Source organism: Ciona robusta, chromosome 2 (genome assembly GCF_009617815.1).
Source record: "Ciona robusta chromosome 2, ASM961781v2".
Taxonomy (NCBI): Eukaryota; Metazoa; Chordata; class Ascidiacea; order Phlebobranchia; family Cionidae; genus Ciona; species Ciona robusta.
The window spans coordinates 8152934-8167152 of record NC_143236.1 but is presented as its reverse complement, the minus strand read 5'-3'; the positions used below and the strand labels follow the sequence as shown (position 1 = coordinate 8167152).

General features: G+C 35.2%; 5 protein-coding genes and 1 pseudogene across 6 annotated transcripts; 2 read left to right on the top strand and 4 right to left on the bottom strand.

Annotated features, from left to right (window-relative positions):
- The first annotated feature begins 18 nt into the window (after nucleotides 1-18).
- On the top strand, nucleotides 19-1572 carry LOC149740861 (leucine-rich melanocyte differentiation-associated protein-like). Its single transcript, XM_089872651.1, has one exon. It carries the CDS (start codon nucleotides 159-161, stop codon nucleotides 867-869), a length of 711 nt encoding a protein of 236 aa, XP_089728777.1. The 5' UTR covers nucleotides 19-158; the 3' UTR covers nucleotides 870-1572.
- On the top strand, nucleotides 1551-7871 carry LOC149740860 (PHD finger protein 10-like). The gene is made up of 12 exons (XM_089872634.1): nucleotides 1551-1883; nucleotides 2447-2577; nucleotides 2762-2845; nucleotides 3244-3380; nucleotides 3815-3955; nucleotides 4286-4395; nucleotides 4619-4727; nucleotides 5115-5181; nucleotides 5418-5530; nucleotides 5857-5959; nucleotides 6332-6520; nucleotides 7211-7871. The coding sequence occupies exons 1-12, from the start codon at nucleotides 1594-1596 to the stop codon at nucleotides 7738-7740; spliced, it is 2004 nt and encodes a 667-aa protein (XP_089728760.1). The 5' UTR covers nucleotides 1551-1593; the 3' UTR covers nucleotides 7741-7871.
- On the bottom strand, nucleotides 7679-8618 carry LOC149740859 (transmembrane protein 186-like). The gene has a single exon (XM_089872652.1). It carries the CDS (start codon nucleotides 8568-8570, stop codon nucleotides 7875-7877), a length of 696 nt encoding a protein of 231 aa, XP_089728778.1. The 5' UTR covers nucleotides 8571-8618; the 3' UTR covers nucleotides 7679-7874.
- Nucleotides 8581-9900, bottom strand: LOC149740858 (nucleoside diphosphate kinase A pseudogene; annotated as a pseudogene). Its single transcript, XR_016384423.1, has one exon. The product of XR_016384423.1 is annotated as a nucleoside diphosphate kinase A pseudogene (transcript).
- Nucleotides 9901-10570: 670 nt separating this feature from the next.
- Nucleotides 10571-11650, bottom strand: LOC149740857 (small VCP/p97-interacting protein-like). Its single transcript, XM_089872656.1, has 2 exons — nucleotides 11410-11650; nucleotides 10571-10985 (listed from the first exon to the last, which is right to left on the bottom strand). Exons 1-2 carry the CDS (start codon nucleotides 11563-11565, stop codon nucleotides 10911-10913), a joined length of 231 nt encoding a protein of 76 aa, XP_089728782.1. The 5' UTR covers nucleotides 11566-11650; the 3' UTR covers nucleotides 10571-10910.
- LOC149740856 (WD repeat-containing protein 18-like) lies at nucleotides 11601-13215 on the bottom strand. The gene has a single exon (XM_089872638.1). It carries the CDS (start codon nucleotides 13042-13044, stop codon nucleotides 11671-11673), a length of 1374 nt encoding a protein of 457 aa, XP_089728764.1. The 5' UTR covers nucleotides 13045-13215; the 3' UTR covers nucleotides 11601-11670.
- Nucleotides 13216-14219: the final 1004 nt, after the last annotated feature.

Here is a 14219-nt window from a genome sequence, read left to right as displayed (position 1 = left end):
CCAGAAACGTATCAAAACTCTTTGTTTTTAACAACAAATCGATTTTCGTAGTAAAATAAAAAGAACGGTTTTTGTGATACAGTAGACTTCTGTATAGCTGTATAGGTTCTTTTCACTCGCTGTTCATTCATAAAACTGAAGGATAGGAACGTTTTGGCATGGATAATGATGAAGACAGACTTTCCGATGGCGAAAAGGATGAAATAATTGAGGACGACGCCGACAGTTATTCTTACACCGGCCATACAAATTGTCATTCTGTGCCCGAGTTTTTGGTGCTACAAGCGAAGCAGTTTAGACAGCTGAATTTGAGCCACAATGGAATTAACGATCTCAAAAATATCGCAATCTTTGTCAATTTGGAGATTCTTAATTTGGATAATAATGAAATATCAGACTCAACTCTTTTTCCTGTTCTGCCGAAACTGCACTCTTTAACTCTGAATAACAACAAGATAAAATATCTACAAATTTTTATTTCACGTCTTGCAAAACACTGCATTTCTTTGACGTACTTAAGTTTGCTTGGTAATGAAGCTTGTCCTCATGAAATACTAGATTCAAATAAAACTGAAAAAGATTATGAAAAATACCGCATTTTTGTGGCAAGCCGGCTACCAAAGCTTAAATTTCTCGACTGGAAGCCCATTTCTAATCAGGAAAGAGAAGAAGGAGCGGAAGCGTTCCCAATTACACCAAGAGACAGATACCCTTCAATTAAAACCCAAGAGTCTTGCCAGGGTTTACCTAAAATAGCTGAAGAGCCACAAGCGGTAGTCAAACCAGCCAGCTTTTATGGCCATGTAAGATACAGATATGGTGGAAAACAATCGGAGGGAAACCGGTTCATCAGAAACAATGATCTTTAAAAGATTTTTCTTTAAATATTTATACAGTCAATTTTACCAAATCAGACCTCTTCTAGACCTAGCCAAACTGATGTGGTTAATGTTAAACGGTTGGTCTGATTTAATGTTGGCCGATCAAGTGGGATTGACTTTACCATGTTTGACAATGGGAGTTTATTAACAAGAATGAATTAATCCAACATAATTATAATCTGGACCAAGCCAATCTGGTTCAACTGAATGTCGATTAAGCGAGTTTGACCGTAAAAGGTGTATAAAATCTGAAGCTAGAATGGCGAGGAATAAAAAAGTATTTCTACACTGTAACCTGATGTAATTTATATTGTTTTGTATTATTGTGTTTCATATACTCATATACTGTTAATGTTTACATTAAATCAGTTAACCAGTGTAATATTACTGTAACAATTAATTCCAGGTGCAATTTTTATTCAAGTGCAATTCTACTTTTGTTTTAGTACTTATGTGTTTGATAAAATTGTACAATATTACGTTTTTCAAGTGACTTGTTTTATTTTTACGTAGTTATATCAGTTGTTCTTAATGTTTAAAAGGAAACCTTCCATTTTTTTAAAGCCATAACCATAAGACTCTAAAACAATTATTATACATTGCCCTATTTCTTTAAAAAATGCTAATTAATTTTGGTAATTTTAATTACATCTATTTTTACCATTGCAAACTAAAAGAATATTTATTTTAGGCCAGAGAAATTTAGGTCGCAATGAATATAAACTTGGTGGATGGTAATGTATGTGGAACAAAAAACTCAAACGGGATAAATGGAAGCCATACTTCAAGTCAGAATGGAAGTAACATAAAAGCCAATGTTGATGAAGTTGTAAACCTGATGGTTGGGGATATGCTAGAGTTAGTTGTCAGTAAAGAGAAACTGGACAACACATCTAAAAGTAAGGGAAATGGAAAACAGACGGAGGCTCCGAAAAATTTCTCATTTTTGGGTGTCAGTCAATCAGGAAGAATAATGGACCCCATTTGCCTCCAACAAAATATGTAAGAAGTATTTTTATTAATGGATTGGAATGTATTTTGGTTTGATTGAATGGTACATGGTTTTAATGTTAACTTATAGGGGCATACCAACTAATAGAAATGCTCCAATGTTGTGCAAAGGTACCACTAAAGTTTCAAAAAAGAAAACACATGCATTCCTTAAAACCTATGTTTCAAAATAGGCAAATTCTCTCGGGTAATTGGTAGTCACCCCTACCAGGTTAAGGATAAGACAGTATACAATTTTCAATGTACAAAAAATAAATAATACAAACACAACATTCCATGTGAGCGTTGCTATTAACTGCTGAGTGCTGGTACACCATAATTCAGTGGTTCCCAACCTTTTTCCTTGCTGCATCCATTTTAAATCACGAACCAACTCGCGCACCCCCTTCTAGAATTGCTTATATAGAGTAGACCTAACCAACCTTAATGATTCAGCATCCCCGCCCCCCCTATAACACTTATCGCAACCCTGGTTAAGAAACACCGGCATTGAGCATACAATACAGAATACACTCAGTTAAAAAGCACTGATTCAACTGGTATTTTTGTCACAGATTTTCTTCCATTAGCGCCGAAAACATTGCTGAATACCAATGGCCCCCCGACACCAGTGGAGATTATTATATGTTGCAAGAACAAGTTAGCACCTATCTTGGAATTACTTCATTTAAAAGAAAATATCCAGGTAGGGGAAATGTTCTGCATAAATAGAAGATATACTGTGGAGAAAAATACATTTTTTTGAATAACACAACCCTTTATTCCTGGCTTTATGACTAACTTATTTCTTTTCATTCTTGAAAAATACCAGTATAGCACAATGCTTACGATATGTTCACAACAATTTTTATTGTGTTTTTTAATTTTAGAAATTGAAAGAAGGAAAGTTGAGGCTGATGAAGTGAACCATCTTCTCACAAGCCATGTTATCAGCGAGGTGCAAGTTACATTGGGTAAGATATTAATAAAGTATTGGCATTGGTGCAGCCACTAAAAATATAAAGTCTGGGTTTCAGTTTACAAAAAAATGTTTTGTTTTAAAAGTGGTAGTTTGCGATCCCTGAAATCCCTGGTTGCCCCACAGAGCATAAGACGTAGAGTATTTCCGACATTAACACTGAAAGAATCTGATGTTAACACCATATTCATAGGATGTTTAAACAAGTAGTTAGATTTGTTTAGCAGTGGCACACTTGGTTAGCACGCATGCCCCTCTAACCCAGAGATTATGAGTTCAAGGCTCGTCAATGCCACCCAAGGATAAAGCAAGTTACATTTATCATTCAATGCATTTTTTTAACTTAAAAAGTTTGCATTAGATGCTAACGTCATTTAAACTTTGCACTTGTAGGTCTAACAGCACTAAAGAGTTCCGATGTATGCGACATGATGATGAAAGAATATCCAGAAAAATACAATGAATACAACGCTGCGCTGCAGGAAAGAGAAAAGGAGAAACTACAGAACAAATACAAACAATATGCTTCAGTAAGTTCTGGTACACATATTCTATGCAATGTAACCAATTGTAACAGTATTGTTTAAAGAACAAACATATTAAACAAACATTATATGCTTATATCCCCTGCTGACAAAGTTTATGAAGGAGTGGTATTAAATTTATGTTTCTCAGATATACAATACCATATATATACGTTTTTATATTTCATATTTTCTTGAGAATTGTCTACGAGATAAACCATATCCGCAATTTTGACTTTGGGTAATGTGTAGACTTCAGTAATGTGGTGTCACATTAAGCATTTAGTTACAATACAACAGCCTATTACTCCAATTGCATACGCCTCAACAACAAAACGAATAATAAATATAACTATGATCTTATTAGCTATTCTCATACAATAGAATGCCCATGTGACACTCATTTTTTCTTATGTTTTCATGCTTATTAATATTTTTAGCAAGCAGCTTCAATGCAAGTCGACAAATCTCAAATGCCAAGTTTTGTGAAAAAAGCCGTGAGACAAGCGGCAGATTACAATGCACGTTTAAATCGACAAAGAAAAGATGAGTTTGCCGTGTATTACGACATGCAGACTAACGTGAGTACACAAGTTATTGCACAGTTAAACAAACAACATGAATGAATGTAACTTATTTACCCTCATGTGGGAGGGACAACAACATCCGTTATAACATACCTTGTGACTGCTTACGAGTTACCACGTATGTAACTTTATTAGGAATTGCTTTTTAAGATTTTTATGTATGGCCGACAATTTGGACAACAACAATTAGTGACCACTGGGTTGGAGAAATTGTTGTTAAATGTCCTGCCCAAGGATACATAATCCCATAATAGTAGAAATGGCAAGCTTTGTAACCTCTGTTACAGGCAGTCAAGCCAACTAACTTTGTATATTTTGCCCCAGGTCCTCCAATATCCCGCCAGCAAAGTAAGGAAGCTTGATCCTTCACTTACAAGACCTAGTTTATATCCATGTGCGTTGATACCTGGCCAGTTTCAAGAACATTATAAAACGTGAGTATATTTGGTAGCACATATATATAGCACTGTTAAACATAAAATATTGCCGGTGTTTTTCTTCCAAATCCATCAAAAACGCACCGGATGTGTTTGGTAAAAATTTAGGTCCTCTTCTAGTCTGAGTATGGGTAAAAGGTTTTCCAGAATTCGGGCCATATTTGACCCATAAAAAAACTAAGCTTAATTTTAGTCTGAAACCACTTACTGCTTTGTTTAGATACACAAAAGATGAACTAATGTACCTCCCACTCAACACCGCGCTTTATGGACCACCTAACCCTTCTATTGATCATATACAACTAAGTTCCGACTCTGAATCTGACTCGGCAAGTATATTGATCTGTAATTGTAGTCTGTAGGCATAGGGATTCAATTCTGTTCTATGTGGGTGAGATCCTTGTCAAGGGCCTAGGATTTAGGCCAGATTTACCCCAACACCCAGGAAACTTTATATAAGTGTTCAAGCAGCAGTTTGAATACAGATTCCATTTTAAGGTGCCTTGTCATTTTTGCCGCACCACAACTCCGGGTACAATTCTTTCGCATTATAATACTTTCTCCCTAAAATGATCCACCTGTGACAAAGTAAGTAACGCATAAAAAAATAGGTTGTCAAAGTACATAATGTTTACAAACAACACAAATTATATAAAATTGACAAAACATTGGTTTACCTGAACGTTGCGCAACAAACATTTCAAATTTTAATTTAGGTTTCTGAATCCTCATCTTCATCTTCTGATAATCAAAGCGTTGGATCAGAAAAATCAGCAAAACCAGGTAAATATCATATCTATCATAGGTATGATGTTAAGACTGTCATGTCCCGTTTTAGAACCAGTTTTCGCAATAAAATAGCATTTTTCTTGTTTTTTACAGGTGCCAAGTAGAGTATAACGCATTTGCATAGCTAAAAATGTAAATGCATTTTAACATTGTCACACCAGGTTTTAAACGAATGTTGCAAATGATATCTTTATTACAAATACCTTTCGCTTACAAATATTTTAACACAGATAAAGATAAGCTTCCGGATGTTGCAATGAAGACAGTGGACGCAAGTGAAGATTTGGAGGAAGCAGGGAAAGAAGAACCAATGCAAGTGAATGAGAGTGAAGAAAATACGGAGGTAAAATGCAACATCTTTATTTTAAATAGAAAAACCAAGGGTTTCTCGAAAAACCAAGAATTTTTCTCTTAACTGAAAGTGTAAGATTAAATGAACTCCAAGGCAAATTGAAAGGGTGACAAATTGTCCTTAGGCATAGCCATGGGCTAAACCAAAACATGGTTTCCCACAGCAAAATGTTGTCATTTTTTTCATATTTGAGTATATACAGAGGGTTGTGTCCTAAAACTCTCCTGTTCGAAACCAGTAGGTTTAAATTTTTGTATAATTAGACACACATGGCCAAGTGTTTAACAACCTTGCTTTAAAAAAATGTTAAACTTCAGGAATCGGATGAAATAGTTTGTGGGATCTGTAGTAAAGATGGGTCGAGCAATAAGAAGGGGGAAGCTGAGGAATTAATCAAATGTTCGCAATGTGACAATCATGGTAAGGTTTGCTATATTTCATTTAAACATTAAGTAGAATGTTTTGAAGCTGTTTTGGAAGCTTGAGAAAGTTCCATTTATGTTCTGTAGCCTTTTTGTTATCTGCAAATCATGAATTTAGGTTATATTATTATAAATTGCCGATTTCAAACCCAGATAAAGTCTTGTTTTCTTGTGTGGTCTGAACTATATTTCGTAACCTGCAAAAAAATTAGATTGTGTTATTAGAATTTGCCCTTTTGAAAGCCAGATAAAGCCTTGTTTTCCTTGTGGTCTCTTAAAAATTTGTTTCGTAACCTGCAAAACATGGCTTTAGATCATAAAGTTGTAATGATTTTTTAATATCATTGATTCCGTATTTTCATATCCGCAGGTCACCCATCGTGCTTAGAAATGTCAGTGGAGCAGGTGTCAGTTATTGAGACATACAACTGGCAGTGCATGGAGTGCAAGACATGTACCATATGTAGTATGCCTCATCGTGAAGATCTTATGATGTTCTGTGATCGCTGTGATAGAGGATACCACACGTTTTGCGTCAGTCTCCGAGCCATTCCATCAGGTGTGGAATCTATTGTTGTATAAATATGTAAATAATAACTAACAGTGAACCAATTTTAAGCTTAAATAGAAAATTATAGTAATGTTTAATGTGCTCAGAGAGTAGCAGGAAACCAATCCATTTTCCAAAACATATTTTATACACTGTAATTTTTCTACCAGACTTAAATTATATTTTAGTGGCTCATTTGAGAATTTCCATTGTTTCGTCTGCTGTTCCGAATAACTTCATCAGGAAATTATTTCCTAAGATGGAAGAGGAAATTTTATACCAGATTAACAGCTAAAAGATTATTTACATTATGCCTGTTATCAGAAGTAGAAGTAACTGAATATATAGTATATATATATACTTTACTAATGTATTTTTTTCTGGACAAGTAGTACTGCATTCTATTAGTTTTTCTGAGCCACTATATACTTTCTTGACTCAGAAAAAAGGTTCAAAAAATACATTACGTTAGTGAATGAGCAAAACTAATAAAATACATTACTTTATAGTATATTAATACATTAGTACATGTTGCTGTAATTTTACTGCATTTTATCAGTTTTTCTCGATCACTAGAGTGGCTGAGAAAAACAATACAGAAAAAACTTATTAGTATGTACTTACTACGTACTGAAAAAATACATTAGTATATAATATATTATATACTAAACAAGTAATAATAAACAAATACGCGTTTAGGTGTGTGGGCATGTTCAAGATGCAAGCATGCTGATCCGAACTTCAGGAAAAGACGAAGAAAGGAGCTGAAACTTCTCTCAACACCATCTGGGAGGGGTAGAGGTCGAAGGAGACGGGGAAGAGGTGGGAGGATGGCGGATCATCGATCAACTGTCATCATTGATCTTAATGATGATGAGAAACAAGAGGAGGAAGATGAGGACTCATCCACTGAGAAAGTTGTGTCCGCATCAATTGGAGAGAGCATCGCTACCGTTCAAGACCTCGGTGATGGAAAGATCAAACTCACGATATCAAAGTCACCTCCTCCATCAATGCCTCCTTTGGAAGCAATAAAAAGTCCCAAAGAGGTCCCGCATCTGAAAGAGAAGCTGGATCTGGATCTTGCAGTTTCCGACGACCCAATCAACAAGACTTCATTCCCAGAGAAAGTTTTATTGCAAGGAATTCCAGCTAATGAGAAGCAACCTGAAATCCAAAGGATAAACTCAGATGACCTCAGCGTTGGCAACTCCCCAAGTTCACAGTGATATTGCAGAGTATATGACACGAATGTAACAGATTAACTGCCCATTAAAAATCACTGCCAATTACAAAATGTCTAGTTGTTTGAATGTAAACATTAAATAGTTAAAATTAAAAACAAGAAAGTTCTAAACAATTGTTATTTCAGATTCCGACTTTTGAATTTATCGTAAGCCCTTATTGGTAGCACACCAAAGACGTAACGAAACAACTTTTTGTCCTGTATCAATCCATATCTTATAGATAAAAAGTAGAAGTCTTTAGAATTTAAAAGTTTTAATCTCAAGAGTGGCTTGGTGTAATTTTGACTTGGATCATCAAATAGTTCAATATGTTCGACGGGTATAACAACATCCTTTCTATTGGCCCAGAAATTTAAATAAGCGATTTTTAAGTTCTGTTTCTGATTATCCAGCCAGATGTAGCCAACAAATCTTCTAGTCACGTACGAGAAATACAGTAAAGATGCCGCAGCAAATGCTGCAACCCCCGCTACACCATTTGCATATAGAAGAGAAATGTTACCAGCATAATAAGATACATAACAAAGCGGCGAGACTGCCATGAAAAACAGCGTCTGCGTCAATTTAAACTTAGATAAGCCTGCAACCAGTTTCATCTTCGGGAATTTGTAAATCAAGGTGAAGTCTTCATGATGTGCCGTTGGAAATTGGTCAGGATTTTCTTTCTTCGTTTTTAATCCCCTTGTTTGAAATGTAGAACGCAAGCCACTACTATTCAACACATTAGTTAGCAAAAGAGGTTTACTAGATGAACAGGTAGTTTGAATTTGCTTTGAACATCTTGTACATAATCTTAAGCCTAAATAGGACATTTCTGATCACCTAAACAAACATTGATATTACATAATTTAAACTAATAACAAATTTTGTTCAAGCAGCAATGCGTTATATTTAACATTATAGTAGCCATATTCGAACAGTTGGACAAAACTACAACAACAGAAATAAGAATTTACAACACGGTATGCAACAAAGCGAAAAATGAATTTTCTAATATTAGTAATTTGAAAATACAGCTGAATACGTTGAATTCATCGCAGAAGGAAATGCAAAACATGATACGTTTACATTTAAAGATTAAATCCCATTTATTTGCAAAGTACATTTATTATGTTATGATAATACAAACTTATAATAAAGATTTTCGTATAGGCAAACTTAATAGTAAGGTACATTGAGCTATTTTATCAAAACCAAAGTACTTTAACTATTCCAGTGTTAATGGAACATTAATAATCATATTCTATTGCATTTGCACCAATATTATGAAAATACAAACTTTAAGAAGGTTTTTGTATAGGCCATCTTTGTAGAATATTACATCAAGCAGTTTTATTATCACCAAAGTACTTTTAATATTGCAGTTTTATGAAACATTGTTTAATACCACATAGCATTTGCACTAATATTATAAGAACACAAACTTTTGATAAAGATTTAAATTTTGGACCTTTTTTTTAAGAAACGACAGGCTATTTTATTAGAACCAAAGTACTTTTAATATTGCAGTGTTATGTAACGTTGATTATTCATATAACCAGGACTGTGAACAACTAGTATAAGCATTAAGCTCGCAATCAGTGAACCACAAACCAATCTCCTTAGTTGCAGATTCTACTGAATCAGATCCATGGCAGACATTTCTTCCAACTTGGATGCAAAAGTCACCTCTGATGGTCCCTGGAAGCGAGTCCGCGGGGTTTGTGGCTCCCAACATCACTCTTCCAGTCTTCACTACTCCTTGCCCCTCCCAAACCATTGCTACTACAGGCCCAGAGCCCATGTATTTTACAAGCCCGGCAAAAAAGGGTTTTGACGACAAATCTGAGTAATGCTTTTTGAGATGGTCTTCTGTTGCAGTCGCCATTTTCATCGCAACTAGTTTAAATCCTTTCGCCTCAAAACGAGCGACAATTTTACCAACTAAGCCTCTTTGTACACCATCGGGTTTTACAGCGATAAATGTTCGTTCCATTGCTTTGCCGGAGTGTTCTGTCTTCTTGCCCGACGTACACGGTCCTTGCCAAATATAAGATAGAAACGATAGCGTAGTTAAGATCATAAAGCTTATTTTGTTGTAAAATAAACAAACCTAACTGCGCACACGTGGTTACTGAACAAATAAACTGAACTTCAAGTTTCGGTCAAATGAAAATATTAAAATATAGTGGCAACTAATAGTTGTCACAGAGTCCATTTTTTATATTGAAATTTAAATATTTTTTTTTACTTTATTTATGTATCTTATATATTTTTTTATTTTTTTTTAAATTTACACTATTCTATTTTAAAATTGCGAAATTTCGATATGAGAAGAACTGTTGACCTTACGACACAAGCATTTTAGCACTGTTTGCACCTTTCTCCCAAACATCTACGACTGCAGTGTTGCACCTCAGTATGCAATCCCTTAGTCAGGCAACTTACAAGGAAACTTATAAATACACACCGATATAAATAAACCATATTTCTTTACAATTGTCTTGTCTTGGCAGTAATGATTCAATAAAACTTGTATATTTTAAACCAGCGTTTCTTAAACTGGGTTAAATTAACCCCTGGGGGTAAATTTTATCGTATTTAGAGGGTAAATGAGCTACCAATCAAAATTCACATAATTGTACCAATTGTAGTACTTTACCAAACATTGAACAACTCGTTGCCAAAAAGCAAGCGCATCCGTCGCATTATATAGAACTGATGTAATTAATTGTTTTTGCTTTTTTATAAATGAGTGCCTTATTACATATTGCAGGCAAATCTGATAAGCACCTTTGTTAAAAGGGTAAGGCATACAATAAAGTTCAAGAACCAGTGTTTTAAATAATTTATTTGCCATAAAAGCAGAAAAAGGTGTAATGGTAACATGCAACATGTTTAAAACATAAATAAATCTCATAATTAAACATTTAAAAAACATGTAAAATATAATCAAGTGCAATTCTCAATGTTTGCTAACCTTGCTGCAAAAACGGCCAAAAAACTGTGACATTCTTTAAATATAAAAACAAAAATTGAAACACCATAAAACACAACAAAAAATTCAGATATTTTCCCGTCATATTAGAAAAGCAAATCAATAGACACCATGTTCAAATAAATATTCACAATGCTAAACTTAAAGAAAATCAATATATATTTTAAATCCAGGTTTAGCTAACTTGCCAACGCAAGTTGTTTTCATTTGATCCAATCTGTTCTTGTGACTTTTCTGCAGCTTCACGTTTCTAAACAAAATATAGATGTACTTTATAACACGGTTAAAGGACGTAGAATAAAAATATGCCATTATGGATAACTTAAAAAGTAAAACTTACAGCTGATTAAATTAAAAATCTATCTAAAAACTCAGTTCAACCCTGAAAATATCACTGCTTTTGGCAGGACAATTTATACAGCAGTAGGGATGGGAAAGATGGTACACTTAGTTATTCCATTTTCTTGTCCCACTTGGTAGCAAATAAAAAACATTCAAAGAACTATAAAACCGTATCCTCAACTTTTACAGGCCGTTGTTAAAAACTTGATTATCCACAGACTATTGTTAAAAACATGACATTTCGATATTATGTGCTAAAGCCTAAAAGTGTTACATTTTTCCCCACCCTACTTAATGTTAACCGACTATATTATTAGCAACACGAGACATACCCGTTGCTTTGCTTTAACCCCTTCGGGATCTTTTAGCCCCCTGTTTTCATATTCTTGTTTGCGCCTTTCTGCAGCTTCAAGCATTTGTTGTCTTCTTACTTCAGGATCGGGAGTTTCATAATCATTTCCCAAACAACATGAGAACAAACTGCCCATGATTGATGTTACTAGCTCATAACCCAAAGGTGTACCTGTTAAGACAGCTTAAGCATTGTTAGATTAAGACACCATCCAAAAAGTTATTCTTTAAAACATAAAATTTCACATTAGTTTATTTAATGCCAGATCATACAGTTTATGATTTTCTACTTTAAGAATTGATATTTCTTGCTTTAAAGTTTGAATTTGCAAATCACTGTTTAAACTTTTATCAAGTGTTCTAGTTTTCTTAAAAAGAGCAGAATTGGCAGTATTGTTATAAGGTGAATATGAACATACTGGAGAATTAAAATCAAGACGGTGCATTTTTCTATTTTTATCTGTTTCACTACCATCATGCACAGAGTGAGCTAGTTTGGGAAATACCAATGCAGGTTTATGGTCAGGTAATGCAAGTGAGAAAGGGGTCATGGTTAATAATAGGTTAGTTACTGATCCATTCTGTTTGAAAGTTCGCAAGCACTGTGCGCTTAAAACATCCCAAATTTTAACATTTCCGTCCATCGAGCCAGATGCTAACAAACTACAGTCCATGTTGCACATAATGCAGGTCACAGACTGTGTGTGGCCTTGTAGTGGCTGAAGAGAAGCGCCGGCTGCACCATCAGATTCAAAGTTGATTGATTTATTGGTTTGTTGTCTCAGTTTCTTTGCGGATGCCGACATATTTACAGGGTAGATTCTCCCATCGTAGCCACCAGCATACAGATATGTATCAGTGGAGTCAACAGTGAGAGAAACAACAGCAGTATTGAAAACAATAGTTAGCAGCGTTTCACCAAGATTAATATCATGAACTTTGACACTTTGGTCCAGTGACGCGCTGTATACACGGTATCCAATAGTGCTGGAACATAACTGTGACACAGGCGATGCATGTGATGACCAGCAGATGTAAGGTTCTTTATTCTTGTTGGTATTTTGCTTTGAAATGTCAATCATGTCAGCTAGTCTCCAGACTGACACTATGCCATCTTTGCCACTTGATATAAGGTACATAGCATCGTATGTAAATGTCAATGTTGTTACCTCCTGGTAATGCCGTGACATAATGCAAAGAAGTTCCCCGCTTGAAAGATCCCATAAAAGAACGTTCTGTTCAATACCCGCAGCAATAAAGAAGCCGTCATTACTTACACATAGCGATTTAACAACACCGGGTGTAACGATCTTTTTCGGGTGCTGGCCTTTTCTGCTTAGTTCAAAAACGTTCAAGAGCGCTTTATTCGGCGCGGCAGAGAAAATGTAATCATCATTTAAGACGCAGAGTGTATGCGAAGTCGCCGTACTTCCCTTGTACGTTGTAACGCTTTGTCCATTACTGACATTAATAGCGTTAATATTGCATTGATTGCCAGACGCCTCGGTTACATATAAGATCTCCATTGACGATATACAGAATCCAAAACAACACACATTTCCGTAGCTACCAAACGAGTAAACAACAAACCACGTCCGACATACAGTAACTGCCATACGCAGTTTTCCAGACGCACGGAAATTAAAAGGCCATTTTCGATATTTTTACAGTGTGGGACCACGTAATCCATTTGTAAAATAAACTCAATGCATATATTCTTGGTTTCAAAAGGGAAAAACGAAGCTATTAATTATAAAGATATACTTACTCAATGATTGGTGTTAACATCAAACGATTGCCCCCATTTGAAGAACGAAACACAAAATGCGGTGCAAACCGTATCTTCTATTAGTTAGTTAGGAGATTTGAAGTTTACGTTTTCGCGATAAATTTAATGACCTAATCTTACCTCGAATGCATGATCAAGGCATTACTGTGAAAACGCAATCTGTTTTGGACAGGGGACTTTCGATAAGCGGCGTCAGTGTTCATTGCCTTTTTTAATGTGCCAACACCTTTGCTCTTATATTGCACTTAAAAGGGCTAGTTACATATTTTGAGACTCACAAGCTGACATGAAGTGTGTGAAATTAGGACACTGGTGTTTGGCGTGTTATAACGACACTGGTGTTTGGCGTGTTATAACGACACTGGTGTTTGGCGTGTTATAACGACACTGGTGTTTGGCGTGTTATAACGACACTGGTGTTTGGCGTGTTATAACTATAAATCTATAGTTGCCGTGAACGTCATGATATGATCAATAAGTAACAGTGTTTGTTACCGGATGTTGTGGCAAGTAACACTATAGCGGTAGTTTAGAGAAGTAAACAAATACAAAAACGTCAGAAGCTCAGGGAAGTTTTAAATAGTAAAAATGAATAATCAGAATAAAATTAAAATAACTGCGAGTATAAACTGAATAGGTGTATCTCCGACCTTTTGCAAAATACGTTTTATTTTAAAGGATCTCTACGCCAAAGTTAAAGGTTAACGTCGAGTGCTGTAATGCAGATTCCTGCAAAGGCATTGCAGTTCGTATTATCACGAATTAGCAATTTTGCTGATAAAGCGAGAAGCAGTAATAATGCTTAGAGGTGTCGCCATGTAGACGCTAAGTATAAACTGACACCTTGCAAAAGTCACAACAACAACAAAATAACGGAGTGTACATATAGTAGAGTACAACGTTAATACGTAGACCAGTCATATAGCAGGGTGGGGTAAGATGGGACACTTTAGCACATAATATTTAAATATCATGATCGTGTTTTAAACAATTAACAACGGT